The sequence below is a fragment of the Cryptotermes secundus genome, unplaced genomic scaffold, assembly GCF_002891405.2.
Source record: "Cryptotermes secundus unplaced genomic scaffold, Csec_1.0 scaffold46, whole genome shotgun sequence".
Lineage (NCBI taxonomy): Eukaryota > Metazoa > Arthropoda > Insecta > Blattodea > Kalotermitidae > Cryptotermes > Cryptotermes secundus.
Genome location: NW_019726221.1, coordinates 1,494,804 through 1,508,586, shown reverse-complemented (window position 1 = coordinate 1,508,586; position 13,783 = coordinate 1,494,804). Strand labels below are relative to the sequence as shown.

Sequence of the window (13,783 nt, the reverse complement as noted above, 5' to 3'; positions counted from 1 at the left end):
TTAAACCATTGCAACAGGATGCTGAAATACAGAATTACAATGTAGTACACATGTTTGAAATCATCATATATCACATGCCAGAACATTTTTGTCAGAAGTTCCCATGTTCTTTGAAAGCTTATTTCTAATTTGATTGGCTGAGGTACTGACTATTGTGACTCACAGCACCATGATGTTGCTGAGGATGATATATTTTACTGTGAGGTCATCTGAGAGGTTTCTGCAAATCCATCACATGGTCAGACAGGAGGAACACATGCTATTTATATTATTTGCTCTACGTACACTTAGAATCATGACATAGTCAACAGTCCAATAGCACGTACACATCACAGTTCCCTCCAGTATCACCCTAAGTACCCACTACTGTATTGTCAGTCAAAATTCCATATGAGAGTTACACATTGAAATGAGGGTTCACGTATGATCCCCATGTGAAAAGAGAGGGAAAAGATTCCAGCATAAATTTCTTGAAGTTAACGGTTCTAAGTAAAAAACTTTGTATAATATAAATAAATTTAAACAGATAGAGTCATTATTGGACAAAGAAGGAACCAAATCAAAATGGTGAGTGCCCACTGAAGACAGATGGGATAAATCATTGCTAGGATTGTATGCATAACAACAGGAGCCATTTCTGCTATCTACTGTGATCTGGGTGGATTTCATTTGTGGTCCCTTGGGCTGTTGGCTTGTCATTTGCACTGCAGGTCCATTCATGTACAAAAATACTAGATACGAGGAGCACGTGGCTCTTTCACTGGACTGTCTTGAGTGATTTTCTGCAAGTTCAGTTATCATTCATGACATTTTATTTAACAATTGAATAATAGTTTTTGGTGTGTTATCACGCTGGTTATGTGCTGGAAGAATCTTCATCTTATTATATTTTGTTTAGGATTTTTCTGTACTGCTTGTAAGTAGTGTTGGATCAAGTGTATTGTATGTGGCAAGAATTAATCTCCTTCATGGAGGAAAGCCCTACTTTGGAAGTTAATAGTTGCTCACTTAGTCATTCCTTACCTTTTACCGAAACTGGATGTACATTACTATTGTCACAAGAGGCTAATTCATGTGCTTCAGGGCTACATTTTTCTTTCACATGTACAGTGATTAAAAAGAAATATAAAACAAACAAAGCAACAAGACACTTATGGTAAAAAACTAATTAAGCACTATGCCGTGAAGGTGTATGGGGGAGTGGTTGTATAGATCCACATTTTCTTGACCTCAGCACTAGCTGGAGGTGAGTGGTCAGCTTCACACCCCGCCTGCTTTACCACCGAGGAAAGAGCCCCCAGTACCCATTGGATGGGAGGTTGGGTGGACCCCAAAGCCATTGTGGACGATGTGGAGAAGAGAAAATTCTTGAACCTACCAGAACTTGAACTCCTATCTCTTGGTCGTCCAGCCCATAGCCCATCGCTATACTGGCTGCACTATCCTGTCTCCTAATAAGACACTTATGGTCCAAAAATTTTGTGTGATAGGGCGCTGACCCATACTTTTACCAGTGTGGCTTTTTGAGGCATAAACCTGTATATAAATATATAGGTGAGTCAAACGAAAACCGTAAAACTGAGATAAAAATTTGAAATATCATGCCATTGTCCTATAAGTTGGCAGACATGTTACCAATGCTATAAAGAGTATCCTGTAGGTGGCAGTGTAATGCAGACAAACAGAATGCCATCACAGTGCCGGTTTGAAGATGGCTGCTCCACTACGTATGTCCACAAAAGAAGAACAACAATCTGTAGTTCATTTTTTGATCAGTGAAGGTGTGAAACCGATTGAAGTTCATCGATAGGATGAAGGTTCAGTATGGTGATGCCTGCTTGTCACAGCAGCAAGTGTACGAGTGGAGTAGGAAATTCAGAAATGGTGTGATGTCTGTGGCAGACACTCCTCGCCCGGGTCAGGCACACAAAGTTGTGACCCCTGAGTCTACAGCAGCAGTTGAAGTACTAGTGATGGAGAGTCGCCGAGTTTTGGTAGATGAAATAGCCGAAATTCTTAACATGAGTCACAGATCAGCACACCACGTCATTCATGATGTGCTCCAGTTTCACAAAGTGTCTGCAAGGTGGGTGCGACAGCAGCTGACTCCAGAATTGAAACAACAACGTGTTGACGCCTGTGAAGAACTTCTGTGTCGCCTTAAAGCAGAAGGTGATGGCTTCCTTTCGAGAATTGTTATTGGCGATGAAACTTGAGTGCACTACTACCAACCANTGGTAAATAAACAAGTGTTGCAATATTGACGGGCGATAAATACATGGATGTTAAGTTAAACCATTGCAACAGGATGCTGAAATACAGAATTACAATGTAGTACACATGTTTGAAATCATCATATATCACATGCCTGAACATTTTTGTCAGAAGTTCCCATGTTCTTTGAAAGCTTATTTCTAATTTGATTGGCTGAAGTACTGACTATTGTGACTCACAGCACCATGATGTTGCTGAGGATGATATATTTTACTGTGAGGTCATCTGAGAGGTTTCTGCAAATCCATCACATGGTCAGACAGGAGGAACACATGCTATTTATATTATTTGCTCTACGTACACTTAGAATCATGACATAGTCAACAGTCCAATAGCACGTACACATCACAGTTCCCTCCAGTATCACCCTAAGTACCCACTACTGTATTGTCAGTCAAAATTCCATATGAGAGTTACACATTGAAATGAGGGTTCACGTATGATCCCCATGTGAAAAGAGAGGGAAAAGATTCCAGCATAAATTTCTTGAAGTTAACGGTTCTAAGTAAAAAAACGTTGTATAATATAAATAAATTTAAACAGATAGAGTCATTATTGGACAAAGAAGGAACCAAATCAAAATGTTGAGTGCCCACTGAAGACAGATGGGATAAATCATTGCTAGGATTGTATGCATAACAACAGGAGCCATTTCTGCTATCTACTGTGATCTGGGTGGATTTCATTTGTGGTCCCTTGGGCTGTTGGCTTGTCATTTGCACTGCAGGTCCATTCATGTACAAAAATACTAGATACGAGGAGCACGTGGCTCTTTCACTGGACTGTCTTGAGTGATTTTCTGCAAGTTCAGTTATCATTCATGACATTTTACTTAACAATTGAATAATAGTTTTTGGTGTGTTATCACGCTGGTTATGTGCTGGAAGAATCTTCATCTTATTATATTTTGTTTAGGATTTTTCTATACTGCTTGTAAGTAGTGTTGGATCAAGTGTTTTGTATGTGGCAAGAATTAATCTCCTTCATGGAGGAGAGCCCTAATTTGGAAGCTAACAGTTGCTCACTTAGTCATTCCTTACCTTTTACCGAAACTGGATGTACATTACTATTGTCACAAGAGGCTAATTCATGTGCTTCAGGGCTACATTTTTCTTTCACATGTACAGTGATTAAAAAGAAATATAAAACAAACAAAGCAACAAGACACTTATGGTAAAAAACTAATTAAGCACTATGCCGTGAAGGTGTATGGAGGAGTGGTTGTATAGATCCACATTTTCTTGACCTCAGCACTAGCTGGAGGTGAGTGGTCAGCTTCACACCCCGCCTGCTTTACCACCGAGGAAAGAGCCCCCAGTACCCATTGGATGGGAGGTTGGGTGGACCCCAAAGCCATTGTGGACGATGTGGAGAAGAGAAAATTCTTGAACCTACCAGAACTTGAACTCCTATCTCTTGGTCGTCCAGCCCATAGCCCATCGCTATACTGGCTGCACTATCCTGTCTCCTAATAAGACACTTATGGTCCAAAAATTTTGTGTGATAGGGCGCTGACCCATACTTTTACCAGTGTGGCTTTTTGAGGCATAAACCTGTATATAAATATATAGGTGAGTCAAACGAAAACCGTAAAACTGAGATAAAAATTTGAAATATCATGCCATTGTCCTATAAGTTGGCAGACATGTTACCAATGCTATAAAGAGTATCCTGTAGGTGGCAGTGTAATGCAGACAAACAGAATGCCATCACAGTGCCGGTTTGAAGATGGCTGCTCCACTACGTATGTCCACAAAAGAAGAACAACAATCTGTAGTTCATTTTTTGATCAGTGAAGGTGTGAAACCGATTGAAGTTCATCGATAGGATGAAGGTTCAGTATGGTGATGCCTGCTTGTCACAGCAGCAAGTGTACGAGTGGAGTAGGAAATTCAGAAATGGTGTGATGTCTGTGGCAGACACTCCTCGCCCGGGTCAGGCACACAAAGTTGTGACCCCTGAGTCTACAGCAGCAGTTGAAGTACTAGTGATGGAGAGTCGCCGAGTTTTGGTAGATGAAATAGCCGAAATTCTTAACATGAGTCACAGATCAGCACACCACGTCATTCATGATGTGCTCCAGTTTCACAAAGTGTCTGCAAGGTGGGTGCGACAGCAGCTGACTCCAGAATTGAAACAACAACGTGTTGACGCCTGTGAAGAACTTCTGTGTCGCCTTAAAGCAGAAGGTGATGGCTTCCTTTCGAGAATTGTTATTGGCGATGAAACTTGAGTGCACTACTACCAACCAGAAACAAAGAGAACGAGCAAGGAATGGCGTCATTCCTCATTACCAAAACCCAAGAAGTTCTCGACGCAGCCATCTGCAGAGAAGATTATGCTGACTCTTATGGGACAAACGAGGCGTACTCTTGGAACACTACACGCCTCGGGAGAACACTGTCACCAGTGCCTCATATTCAGATCTCTTGAAGAATCATCTTCGACCTGCAGTCAGATCAAAGCAACGTGGACTTTTTGTCCTTTTGCAACATGACAATGCTCGACCCCATACTGCCTGTGCAACAGTTGCAACAATCCAAGACTTGCACTTTGAGTGTCTTCCAAATCTGCCATAATCACCAGACCTAGCCCCAAGCGATTACCATGTGTTTGGACCACTCAAAGAGGCAATGGGGGGAAAGAAATTCCGTTCTGATGGAAAGGTACAGCAGGCGGTGCATGAATGGTTGCACAGACAACCACAAGAATTTTTTTCTAGAGGAATCCATACACTTTGTAAATGCTGGACAGCCTGTATTGAACGAAATGGAGACTATGTAAAAAAATGATGTAGTTATGTATCGCTTTCATTCAGTAAATTAAATTTTAAAAAGTTTTACGGTTTTCGTTTGACTCACCCTTGTATAAAACCACCCACCCTACATACATTGGTGCTAAAGCTGGAGGAGGCACGTAACTTCAAAATGAGGCTTCATTGCCCACACCCACATGATGTAACCATCTGATAACTGAATTAACATAAATTGTTCTGCTGTAGGTATTCAACATTAAGGTGACAGTTGGATGTTGTCTCATGGTAGTTATCTAACAAAATAGTGTTATTATAACAGTAAAAAAACCATGATGTATTCAACCCTTGAGACTCCTTGGGTCTAACATGTGACACCATGTAGTCTGTTAGAAGTTTATTGATGTTTTGGAGGAAGGTACTCAGTCGCTGCTTGCTTCTTGCTAGGTTGTTATGTGTGGTCATATTATGTGATTGTACCAATCATTACCATAAACATTGTGATATGAATATGTCATGTTTGAAAGCATTGTCAGTGTAATTAAGAAGGTAGGTAGCTTCTTCAGGCAGTTATGTATAAAGACTTGACAGATGTGGGATACATTTTGAAGCATTGAAGATCCTGAAAATGTATTTATTTTGTAGCTTGGTATTTCTCCAGTGTTATTTCTGGTAAAAAAAAATGTTGTTGACTGCTTCTTCATTCTTGAATATAGCCTAGACCATGTCAGCTTGATCTCTGCTCCAAGTTTGAAAGCCAGCACTGCCCACACTTGGTCTCTCTTTTCCTAAGGTACCAAGGTTCAGTTGCTGTTGTTGTTTATTTTTGTTAATAACCAGTTGCTGAGCACATCTTTGTAGGAACTCCCTGTTGATTCAAGAGCCAGTGTGGTGTCAGTGCCCGTGATATGACGTCACAGTATCCTTGACAGGACGTTAAGTATACAACAGGGTGCCTGCTTGGCTTTGTGGGAACATCCCACATTATCACGCATTTCTGCAATGCACACTCTTCACATTACTTTTCACCATCACGCGCGCTAACCAGTCAAATTGCTCCAAACGTTTGCATTTATACTGCGCTTGCTGCTAGCCCGCATCTACGTCATTACGCTCGCTAGCCAATCAATTCTTCCTCCTCAATTTCGAGTTTCGCTCCGCCCGCTGAGCAGTGTATAAAAATGGACAGCTCCAACGGCGAGTTACCAGTTGACTTCAGTCTACAATCAAGCCACAGCAAGTAACACCAGCCAGCAGGCTTCGTCACCAGCGCTCGGTCTTCGGAGGGCAGGCTGCGCCAGGCACGACTGCCTCGGCCCTCCAGCGCTCTCACACCCGACTCACTGGGGCACTGCGCCTGGACTCGCCGGTGGTCGTGTTACGGTCCGACTCACTGGGCATCTGGCGTAGCCACTGCCTCATGGCTCCTGCGACCGCGCTCAACGACTAGCCTTTCACCAACAGCCGCCGCGCTGTGATCAAGCAACCTCCAACTCACACTGCCGCACGACAACCAAGCAACCTCCAGCCACGGCCGCACTGCGGCCAGGCCAATCACCACAACTAGCCTTTCTCCTTACCGGCGCGCACCGCGTTACCTCTCCGGTCAAGCATCTCAGCAACCACGGTCCTTTTCAGGACCAACAAACTGTTCCGAAGAAGTGGGTTATCATCGGAGTAATGACAAGACTACATTAAGAGCCCCACAGCTTATTCTTTTACCCTGAAGTCTGTTCCTCAGAAATGTCAGTAAACTTGTACCAGATTGCATGGTGTCACATCCCAGAAGACAGTGCTTTTCATTGTCACTGCAATCAGACATANATATATATATATATACACATACATACATACATACATACATACATGACTCACACAGCACAGTAAATTTAAATTGAAATATTAGACAGCTTATAATCTATGCAATTTTGGCATTACTTCATATGAGTCTACTAATTTATGGTCCACATTATATTATAATTGAGTTGGGCCAACTGTCTTTTGCATATCAGAGCAATTACTTACTTAAGCATCTTCATTTATAGAGTTTGTAATTAGTGGAAATCGCCTTCAAATGATTTCTGAAGGATTCCAGTTTGTTTCTTGTATGTTAACTTTGTGCTATAGATTTCTATCCTTAAGTAACATCTTAGTTAATTTCAAATTCAGGGATATCTTGATTTGTTTACTCAAGGTGGCACACTTCTCTATAAGTTGAAAGATCCAACCGTAGCCCAGAAGGTGAAAGGTGCAGACAATGAAGAGAAAATTGTGTACAGTATCATTGAAGAGGCTGGCAACAAAGGGATTTGGATTCGAGACATCAGATTCAAGTCCAACCTGATTCCTACACAGCTCAATAAATTATTAAAAATTTTGGAAAACAAGAAGTTAATTAAAGCTGTCAAGTCTGTATCTGTAAGTATTATTTGTAATTATCCGGAAACAACATCTGGGTTTTCCTTCACTTCTTTGAACTTGTGGATAATTAAAATGTGAAATCTACTTATGCTACCTGCCTGCGTATGAACAAGGAAGAATGCAGACATGTTACAGCTTATTGTGACCATTATAATGAAGTGTTTGGCATCTGAGAAGGAAAGTCAGATTGTCTGATCTACACACCCCACACTAATGTAACGAGTACGAAGGTTTTCCACAGGTAACATGACAAATGTCCACTCTAGAATGTATTGCACTTATCCCATTCCTTGACCCATGATTACAATACATGTCCAGACCATCCTTTGTGAGTATTTTTAATTTTATTTCCATATTTGTTGCTGAAATCTGGGTTCTAGGAAGTGCGTACCATAGTTCTATTTTTTTATTCATTCTGATTTGGTAGATAATCAGTGAAAAAGCATGAGACATACAGGTATTCAGTTATGTTGCAGTTGAATGTCTCTTTGCTGTTCCTCTAGTCTCTTTTGTCTGAAATATTACCGCATTTGGTGCAGAAGTCTGCATAGTAGAGTCCCCAGACAGTGAGATGTTAAGGACACAGCATGTTTGTATAGAATGTCATCTGAAATGTTGCAGCAAAATGTGCAAAACGCTACATAGCATTTACATTCACAATGGGTGATATGGCACAATATCGTGGTGCAGGATGCACCCACAAGAGTTTTTTGGGAAAAGATCAAAATTAAACAAGGAGTTCTGGGAAGAAATACGAAGGGGGACCCAAAAGTAACCGGAAACGACCTGTTGCACGCGCATGCTTTGTAGTTACGAGTTGTGCTGCTAGGTAGTGTTAGCTGGGGGTCTTCCGCGACTGTTAGTGAGCTGGCATCAGTCTGAGTTAAGTGGTTTGTCTGTGGTGCTCTGTTGTGTGCGTTCCTGTTTCAACCCTTTGGCGATTAGTGAGATGGCCGACCAGAAGGAACAAAGAGTGTGCGTGAAATTTTGCTTTCTGTTAGGGAAAACTGCACTTCACTCTTCAAGTCGCGGCAAACATTCACGCGGTTTTCTCTTTGGTCATCTCCGAGCAAGCGAGGAACAAATTTTGCAGACACCCGTCTCATGTGCAAACCTTCGGTTAAAATTCGCTGGACCGTGCTCCATGAGATGTTCGTTTCCTCAGAAAGTTGGTCAGTGGTCTTTCGACGATCTTCATCAATTTCACGCACACTCTTTGTTCCTTCTGGTCGGCCATCTCACTAATCGCCAAAGGGTTGAAACAGGAACGCACACAACAGAGCACCACAGACAAACCACTTAACTCAGACTGACGCCAGCTCACTAACAGTCGCGGGAGACCCCCAGCTAACACCACCTAGCAGCACAACTCGTAACTACAAAGCATGCGCGCACAACAGGTCGTTTCCGGTTATTTTTGGGTCCCCCCCTCGTACTTGTCTACTTTCCCGTCACTACATATGGATTATTTGATACAACATGGACCACAAAGAAAACACTGAAACACTGCATGCATATTCATTGCCATGGGATCATGTTTACTGAGCCATTGCCTGGCAGTGACCATCCCTTCTCTGTCTCTTCTGGCTCCACTGTTCCAGCTTTCAGACATGGGGGTGGGGGTAAGCTTCCAGAAGGCATTAAATATACCAAATATTGATACCAAAAATTATTTTTTAAAAATTGTAGGGCAATCCATAAAAATATTCTTAAAGGCATTAAACAAGTTTATAAGCAAAATTTATGGCTCCTCGCCCTACTTAAGAAAATGGCAGCCCTGATGGCAGTCTATTCTTAATTAACAGCTGTAACTGTATCTTTTGACCAAGGACAACAGAAGCCCTGCCTTGTTTGCTTGTTTGTTTGTCCTAAAAATATATTGCAACAAAATGTTAGTTATTCAGATATGAATCGATGTGTGCTGTCAACAAACATAAATAATGGAAGTCTGTTGTGATGTGATGCCTAAAAGTTAGACTCTTGGAATCAGAGAAATCATCAGGGAAGGCAGAAAATGTACTTTTCACTCATATCAGAGAGGAATGAAATGTCTTGAGACTTCCATAGTCTCAACATTGTATGAAAATTTTACTATACCTTATTAATCTAGATTACAATTTGTGAACATCTCTGGCGTCTCAGATGTTCGTTGCTGCATTTTAGTACTTCTGATTCACTTTTATAGGCCAGCAAAAAGAAAGTGTACATGCTTTATAATTTGGAACCAGATCGATCAGTAACAGGGGGAGCCTGGTACTGTGATCAAGACTTTGAGGCTGAATTTGTGGATGTGCTGAATCAGCAGTGCTACAGATATTTGCAGCAAAAACTGGAGGCTACCAAAGACTGCAAAGGGGGTCCTATTGCTGCCCGAAACATTTCATATGCATCATCCAAGGACGTGTGGAAATATATAAGTGATCTTGGAATAAGTAAGGTAATTTTTTCAGGTGAATGTTTTATCTTATCAATATTATTGGATTTGTCCCTATATGATGGCTGAATTTGAGGGGTTGTTGTATTTATTTTGTAATTCCTTGTATTACTTTTCACTTTTTAGTGTAATTTATTGAATTACATAACTTTTTCATGTTTTATTCAGGACAGAAAATTTAGAATGGTATAAAGTTGGTAAGGTTAAACACGGTAACTGAAACCACGCTACTTATGAAGTAAGACAGACTGAGCTTATATGTTGTTCATTGCTGAATAAAACATAATACATTTGACTTGAAAGTTGAAAATAGATTAACCGCAATTTGTTATTAACAGGTCCAGTTATCAGTAGAAGATGTGGAAACAATTCTGGATACCCTTCTGTATGATGGCAAAGTTGAACGAACTGTAGCAACAGATGGTGACCATTTTTATCGAGCTGTAGAGTCTTTACTGCCAGCACCGGGCATTGTGCGCTTACCTTGTGGGGTTTGCCCTGTAAGTATATTGTCCAAAATTCGTTGCCATGGGAAAATGTTTCCCAGGCCTTTACCTACCAGTGGATGCCTGGCTCCATTGTTTCGGCTTTTAGGCAGTGTTTACCAAGCCGTTTCCTGGCAATGGATGGCTGGCTTCAACTCCTCTATAGCAGCTTTTAGGCATCATGTCACAATATAGATGCCATACACACGAACTTTAATTGACACTAGTAAAGAGTTTGGTCTAGAAGCAAACACAGAGAAAACTAAGTCAATGTTACTGTTTTGTCACCAGAATACAGGACAAAATCATGACAGAAAGATAGATAACAGATGTTTTGAAAATGTGGCATAGTTCAGATATTTGGGAAGAACTATAACAAATCAACACCTGCTTCCAGAGGAAATTAAGAGGGGATTGAATTCAGGTAATGCTTGCTACCATCCAGTCTAGAACCCTTTGTCTTCTCGTCTGCTATCTAAAAACATAAAGATCAGAATATACAAAACTATAATTTTGTCTGTGCTTCTGTGTGGGTGTGTAACTTGGTCTCTGACATTATTGAGGAGAATATTTGGGCTGAAGAGAGATGAAGTGAAGGGAGGTTGGAGAAAATAAAGTAATGAGGAGCTTCATACCTTGTATTCTTTGAAAAGTGTAATTAGAATGATCAAGTCAAGGGCAAGATGAGCAGAGCTTGTAGCACAAATAGGGGAGAAGAGGAATGCATGTAGGATATTGGTGCAAAAGCCAGATGGAAAGGGTCCACCGTGAAGACCAAGGTGTAGCTGGGTGGACAATATGAAAATAAATCTTAGAGAGATAGGATGGGATGGTATGGATTGGATTAATCTGGCTCAGGATAGGTACCAGTGGAGGGCTCTTGTGAACATGGTAATGAACCTTTTTGTTCCATAAAATGCTGGGAAGTTCTTGAGTAGCTGCACAATTGATGGCTTCTCAAGAAGGGCTCAGCTCCATGAGTGAGTGAGTGTTCAATCTCACAGTGGACTGCCAAGGGAAGAGTGGGCATAGTCAGATGGTGTCAACAGGTGTCTTGTCGCAGCACAGACTCTTGGACTGTGGGTGGAATCAGGCAGCCAGTAAATCCACATTGCTAAACCTGGACCCTCTCCCAGGCTAGCTGCTGATTCTTGTGTTTATTACTGGTCCTCCCTTCTTTAAGCATAGTGATGGTATGATACCATAAGTGACTTCGAGTGAATCCTGTATTCCTGTCAAAGTTGTTGGGGTGTAGCCAGATCATGATGGCCTCTTTCACTAAGCAGTCCATATAACCTATCATTCCAACCAGCAGTATAGTATCTTGAAATTTATCTAGCACTTTGTCTTAATGCTGTGCTCTGTTGCCACCAACTTAGCTATTACGTGTTACACATGTTTATTTAACCAATCTGTCAAATCACTCATTAGCTCTCACCCTTTCAATAAGCAAGCAGAGTGCATTGTTGTGTTTTCTGCAATAATGCATTGGTCTCTAATTGTGCTGTGTGAAGTGACTGTGTTATGGATTTTACAGTTGGTGTAAATGCTGTAGTGAAATATCCCTTGTTGCTTTTCATTTCAGGTTCTACAAAACTGTAGTGATGTTGGATCAGTAAATCCTAAGAAATGTGTTTACATGAAGGAATGGTTGGAGTAAAATACTATAATTTTAAGACAACAGAAATCCATAAATGAATGAACAAATTAAATATGTCTAATTGTGGTAAATTCCTACATTCACAGTATATCTCCTGTTTCATAAAAAGTAAATGCCATAATCTCAAAAAGGAAAATTTATACGAGAAATTAATATACGAGAGATAATCATAATGTTCAGCAACTAATTCTGTTATCAACAGATAAAGAGCAGAGTAGGCTTACTCAGCATTTCTGAATCAGAGAACCTGTAGATGCATTTTAATGATGCATTGCATAGTGAAAAGGCTAATGTGAAGGAGCAGCTTTTCTCTTCAAATTACATCTGAAATCGGAGAAGATTTCCACAGATATTTTGGAGTTGCAGAGGTGTCGTATGCTACACTGTCGGGCGACAGAGTGGATACTCGTACTTGTGGGTTGGTCTTGATGGAGTCGGTCAAGCGGCAAACCTTGTCCGTCGTATTGGTGGAGATAAAATGCTGGAAGATGCTTAATTCAAGAGAGTTTATTACACAGTAAATATGTACAACTGTAACAACAGCAAGTCTGCCTAAGGCTTTAGCAGTGGCCGACTCCTAACTGACAGAGTACCGTCCTATAGACTAAACTTCGTAATCAGATTAGAGAGCGTTCTGGATGGTTTGGGTCAGGGTTCTTATAGCCCTGCCTGTGGGGTGGGGGTTGTGTGAAAGCTATCTTGGAAGGTACAAAGTTCATCATATAGGAATGTTCTAGAACATTCTATTGTTATTCCATATGGTGGGTTTTCCTGGACCTTGGCTTGTTTTCTCGGACTTTAACTGATGTTTTCCAGTTTCTCTGTGAAGCAACATACTATTCTTATTTGCTTCCCTTAGTTCAAAATAAGTCTTGTTTACCCTCTGGCAGATAACATCGGTGAAAGTCGAGTTACAGTATGTGACAAACCAGTGCTGTTACGTTTTCATAATTACCAATAGATATTACATTCGAATTCAATAAAATGTTACTTATAAACCGTAACCATTGTAATTATTCTATCCACCATATACCTGTTACATTAATAATATCTAATGTATCACACCGTCATATACAACAGAGGAAACTCATAAATTAAGATGCTGAGTTCTCGTGCTGGTAAACATTGAGATGGATTTAATATTTGGAGATGGCAGGTTTATCTAAAATGCTGATACCAATTTGCCAGACTACATGGTATCGCATCACAGTACACCTTAATCTTAAAACTCCAAGCTTATTGCTTTTTGAAAAGAACAACAGAACACATCATCGCTTCAAACCCATCACCCTACCCACCAGTATCAACAGCACCGCATACCAGGACCCACTCCACTAACAGAAATATCTGATGCAAGCAATATACCCATAAGTGCATACATCTGTGATATAGAAATTGCAACATGGAAAACACCTTAATTTAATTGTATATTATGTTGACAACTAGTATTATGGTAGGAATGACACTGTAAAATTGGATCAAATTCCCAGTGAATTTTAATAGCATTACCATTTACGTAACTTTAAATTTTATTTGTAAACTGTGACCATCTGAAGATGATCTAAGGATTGAAACATGTCATGGTACTGTAATAATAAATAATTATTATTGTATTGTTACATGTTATACAAGTGATTTGTTGTGTTGATAATTATACACACATATAATACATAATATATTATTGAAAGAGGAGCCAGTATAGCAATGGCCTACAGGCTGGACAGCTGGGGTTTGATTCCCAGCATTGGCAAGAGATT

At 40.6% G+C, this 13,783-nt stretch overlaps 1 protein-coding gene across 1 annotated transcript in view; it reads left to right on the top strand.

Moving 5' to 3' along the window:
* Positions 1-13,030, top strand: part of LOC111863860 (DNA-directed RNA polymerase III subunit RPC6) — a 14,996-nt gene extending 1,966 nt beyond the window's left edge. Inside the window, exons 3-6 of the mRNA XM_023850610.2 lie at positions 7,196-7,444; positions 9,633-9,884; positions 10,220-10,381; positions 11,952-13,030. Of these exons, the coding sequence (XP_023706378.1) occupies positions 7,196-7,444; positions 9,633-9,884; positions 10,220-10,381; positions 11,952-12,026 (738 nt within the window). The 3' untranslated portion in view covers positions 12,027-13,030. The remainder of the gene's footprint in view (positions 1-7,195; positions 7,445-9,632; positions 9,885-10,219; positions 10,382-11,951) is intronic.
* The last annotated feature ends 753 nt before the right edge of the window (positions 13,031-13,783 follow it).